The sequence below is a fragment of the Eimeria tenella genome, genomic scaffold, assembly GCF_000499545.2.
Source record: "Eimeria tenella Houghton genomic scaffold, Eth_scaff22, whole genome shotgun sequence".
Classification (NCBI taxonomy): domain Eukaryota; phylum Apicomplexa; class Conoidasida; order Eucoccidiorida; family Eimeriidae; genus Eimeria; species Eimeria tenella.
The window spans coordinates 371,857-376,232 of record NW_013542053.1 but is presented as its reverse complement, the minus strand read 5'-3'; the positions used below and the strand labels follow the sequence as shown (position 1 = coordinate 376,232).

The 4,376-nt window shown below is 59.0% G+C and overlaps 2 protein-coding genes across 2 annotated transcripts in view; both read left to right on the top strand.

Annotated features, from left to right (window-relative positions):
- Window positions 1-487: 487 nt before the first annotated feature.
- ETH_00016020 (60S ribosomal protein L39, putative) lies at window positions 488-1,290 on the top strand (the record flags this gene model as incomplete). The annotated part of the gene is made up of 3 exons (XM_013374692.1): window positions 488-490; window positions 1,020-1,123; window positions 1,242-1,290. The coding sequence occupies 3 exons, from the start codon at window positions 488-490 to the stop codon at window positions 1,288-1,290; spliced, it is 156 nt and encodes a 51-aa protein (XP_013230146.1).
- A 2,002-nt stretch (window positions 1,291-3,292) lies between these two features.
- Window positions 3,293-4,376, top strand: part of ETH_00016015 (uncharacterized protein) — a gene marked incomplete at both ends in the record, with an annotated part of 3,221 nt that continues 2,137 nt past the window's right edge. The window contains one exon of the mRNA XM_013374691.1: window positions 3,293-4,198. Within this exon, the coding sequence (XP_013230145.1) occupies window positions 3,293-4,198 (906 nt within the window). The remainder of the gene's footprint in view (window positions 4,199-4,376) is intronic.

Here is a 4,376-nt window from a genome sequence, read left to right as displayed (position 1 = left end):
TGCTGCTGAACCGGTGAGCAACAGTGAATAGCAAAACTGAGCCTATACAACTTTAAGTTTGTTTCAGACTAATACTTTTACGAGTTTTCCGAGCTGCGCTAGTGCTGCTGCTGCTGCTGCTGCTGCTGCAGCAAGGACGGTAGGTGGCAGCAGCAGCTGCAGCATGTCAGCAGCACAGCCTGCCAGCGTCGGGCCCATTTGCAGCACAAATTAAGCCTTATTTCGATTGCAGTTGAAGGCAGCAGAATTAGCAGTAGCAGCAGCGGCAGCAGCAGCAACATGCTGCAGCAGGAGCTGCTGCTGCTGCTCCGCCGCTGAACTGCTACTCCTGTGGGGTAAAGCCCCAAGCTGAGCAGCACCGTAGCAGCAGCAGCAGCAGCAGCAGCTATTGGCTCCCGCAGCAGCAAAAAAGAAGCTTTCCTATTTTTTAAGTTTCTGGAGGTGCCTATACACTGCAGGCTCTGCTTTTTGCCGACGGGGAGACACAATGGTACGTCTGCTGCTGCTGCTGCTGCTGCTGTTGCTGCTGCTGCTGCTCTTACCCTTTCCATATCTTGTTTTCTGTATTCTTAAGGCTGCCTCACAGTCGCTGCAGCAAAGGGCTCGCTACGAGGACCGCGACTGCGCGTTGCAGCAGCACCAGCTGCTGCTGCAGCAACAGCTGCTGCAGCCGAAGTAGCTGTGACGGCTTCTGCCGCTGCGGCTGCAGCAGCTCGCGAGAGCGCGGAGCAGCAGCAGCTGCTGTAGAGAGGCTGCAGCACAACTGCCCAGCGATGGGGTCTGATAATAGGGCTTTCCCGCCGCAGCATCGTTAGCAGCAGCAGCAGCAGCTGCCGCTGCTGCTGCTGTTGCTGCTGCCTCCGAGCAGCAGCAGGCGCAGCCCCGGGCTCCGCTGCAATACGTGTTGTGCTGTTGTGGGACTTTTGCTCTGCTGCTGGAGCTGCCGCCGCCGCCGCGCCCCCTGCTGTTCCGCTGCTGCCTGCATGCAAGTCTTGCTGCTGCTGCTGCTGCTGCTGCAGGGTTCCATCAAGGGTTTGAACCTGAAGAAGCGGCTGGGGAAGAAGCAGAAGCAAAACCGCCCCATCCCCCACTGGGTGCGGATGAAGACGGACTGCAAGATCAAGTGGGTTGAGGTGTACATACACCCCAAACCAGCAGCAGCAGCAGCAGCAGCAGCAGCAGCGGCAGCAGCAGCGGCGGGAGAATCGGGACGCGTGTCTTGTGGTTTGCTGCTGCTGCAGGTACAACTGCAAGAGGCGCCACTGGAGGCGCACCAAGCTCGGCATGTAATTGCTGCAGCTGGGCTTCGCTGCTGCAGGCAGTTTGCTGCAGCAGCAGCAGCTGCTGCTGCAGCAAACTGCTGCCTAGGGTCCGGCTGTTGCTGCTGCTGCAGTTCGTGGCTGCAATGCCGCAAGCCGCAGCAGCGCCTCGTGCCAAACTCTGGAGCTTCGGGTTCTGATGGTTTAGGGTTTATTTGGGGTTTAGGGTTTATCTAGGGTTTAGGGTTTACCTAGGGTTTAGAAGCTTAGGCTCTTTAGGTTGCGCCTAGGGTTTAGTGTAGAGCTAGGGTTTAGGGTTTGTGCGCAGCTAGGGTTTGTGGTTGCAGCACATTGGGCGGGGGTTTAGGGTTTACCGCTGCTAGGGTGTAGGCTGGCAGCCGCAGCACTAGGGTTTAGGGTTTAGGGTAGGGTTTATGCTGCCGAGGGTTTAGGGTTTAGACTGCCGAGGGCTTAGGGTTTAGACGTGGGACGCGTTCGCAGCAGCACTGCTGCAGCAGATAGCAGCAGCAGCAGCTGGATGTCCAGCGGACTAGCTAGCTAGCTAGCTAGCTAGCTAGCTGGCTAGCTAGCCAGCCACACGTGCAGAAACAGCCAATGAGGAGAGCAGCTAGCTGCGAAGACAGCTGCTGCTGCTGCTGCTGTGGGGGCGCCGAGCAGCGCAGCAGCTCCTCGTGTGTGATTTCGGGGCAGAAGTAGGCGGCACTGCTGCTGCTGCTGCTGCCGCAGCCTTCGCTGCTGCTGTTGCTGCTGCTGCAGTGAGGGGATCCGCTTTTGTTGCTGCTATACCGCCTGCGGGGCTGCTGCCGCCTTGCTGCTGCGCCTAAAGTGGCTCCACACAGCGTAGACAGCAGCAGCAGAAGCTTCAGGATTTGCTGTTCCTGCTGTTGCTGCAGCAGCAAATTTACTGGCTTGACAGGCCGTTGTTTGGTTGCGGGGCCGCCGTGCGTGTAGCAGCAGCAGCAGCGGCGGCGGCAGCAGCGCACACCGTGCGAAAGCAGCAACTCTAGCAGCACACGACGCAGCAGCAAAACGCTATTATTGCTCTTTTGTGTTTAGCTACAGGAAAAGTGAAGTAGCAGCAGCAAGAATGTGGTTGCAGTTGCAGCAGCAAGGGCGCGGACAGCAACAAAAGCAGCAACAGCAGCAGCAGCAGCAAAGGAACGACGCAAGAATAGCAGCAAAACCTTCTATGATGAGGAGGCTGGTCTCTTAAAGGCAAATGAGCAATGTGGTCGTTGTGTGAAAGCGAGAAACTCCATAAACAAACAGCAGCAGCAGCTGCTGTAGCAGCAGCAGCTGCTGTTGCTGCCAGTAGCCGCAGCAATTGCAGCCGCTGCAGCGGGGCCTAGTAGAAATGCCAAACCATACTTTGTACGCCCTCAAGATTGTTGCTTCTTTCTTATTTATTAGTTTAGCTGCAGCAGAGCAGCAGCAACATCGCGGCTTAGCTTCTGCTGCTGCTGCTGCCTGGGCACAGCCGCAACGGCAGCAGCTGCTGCTGGGCGCTGTCACTGTACACCTTCTGCAGCATTAGCAGCAGCTCCTGGTGTTATTTTCTTTCTAGCGTCCCCACAAAGGGTAGCAGCAACCAGCTGCAGCAAGGGATTCTCTTGCTGCACCGTCTGCTGCTGCTGCTGCTGCTGCTGCTGCTGCTCGCCCCGAAAGAGTGCATGCGCCATCTCCGGCGTAAAACTGCATCTGCTGGGGGGAGCTCCCCAGCAGCAGCAGCAACAGTAGCTGCTGCAGTAACAGCACCTGCTCTCCGAGCTTTTTGGCCTTCAGCAGCAGCAGCAGCAGCAGCCGCGACGAGGCAGGCAGGCAGCAGCAGCGCTGCAGCTGGCAGCAGTGAAATATACTGCGCTTGCAGCAGCACCGCTGCACTTGCGGGCGGCGGCGGCAGCAGCAGCAGCAGCAGCGAAAACGGCTTCCGCGCTGAATAGCCCTGCAGCGGAGCAGCTGCAGCAGCAGCAGCAGCAGCTGCAGTTGCTGCGGCTGCAGCAAAAGGCCTAGCCATGCATGTAGATCGTGCTGCAGCTTCTGTTCCTTTAGCGGGGGAAGCAGCACCAGCAGCTTCCGGTGTATGCGCAGACACCCCACAGGCGGATGAGGACAAGCAGCAGCAGCAGCAGCAGCAGCAGCAGCTGCAGTTGCTGCTGCGACCGTCGCTTGACGTCTCGCATCAACAGCAATTGCATGGGCCTTCCGCAGCTGCTGCAGTAGCAGCAGCAGCAGCGGTGCCACCGTACAGCGGCCGCCACATCAATGCAGCAGCAGCAACAGCAGCAGCAGCAGCAGCAGCAGCAACCGCAGCAGCGGCAACAGCAACAATGGCAGCAAGGGAGTTCTGGGCTCCTCATGAGACGCCCGCAGCAAAGCCTTACCCATTAGTGGCTTGCTCAGGACAAAGTACTGCTGCAGCAGCAACAGCAGCAACAGCAGCAACAGCAGCAACAGCAGCAGCAGCAGCTGCGAAAACCGCAGCAGCAGCAGCTCCCACAATAGCTGGTGTAGCAGGGGCAGCGCGTGCAGCAATGACCGCAGCAGCGGAACCCCCACCAGTAGCTGCAGCAGCACCTGCAGCACCAGCAGTACCACCAGCAGCAGCAGCAGCAGCAGAGGCCCTCGACAGAGACCTCAAACGCCTTTGGTCTCCTTTGGGCGCATGCAACGCCGGGGCTGCTGCAGCAGCAACTTGTGCTGCTGCTGCTGCTGCGAGCGTTCCCACAGCGCCAACGGCAGCAGCAAGTCCAGCAGCAGCAGCAGCTGATGCTGCTGCTGCCTTGGGGCCACAAAGTCTTGCTTCTGTTGCTGATTGTCCCGCTGCAGCAACAAGGGCTGCGGAAACGCCAGCAGCAACTGCTGCAGCAGAAGAGGCAAGACTCGGTATTTCTGAAGCTGCTGCAGCAGCTCCTGATGCTGTTGCAGCAGCAGAGCGGCCTCTACCCGCTGCTGCACTCCTGCTGCCGCCTCGCTGCTGCATGCGTCGGCGCAGCAGCAGCAGAAGCAGCAGAGGAAGAAGCAGCAGGTGCAGCAGCAGCAAAAGTAGAAGGGGCCTCAGGGGCCAGTCAAACGGCGGCAGCAAGAGCGGCAGCAGCC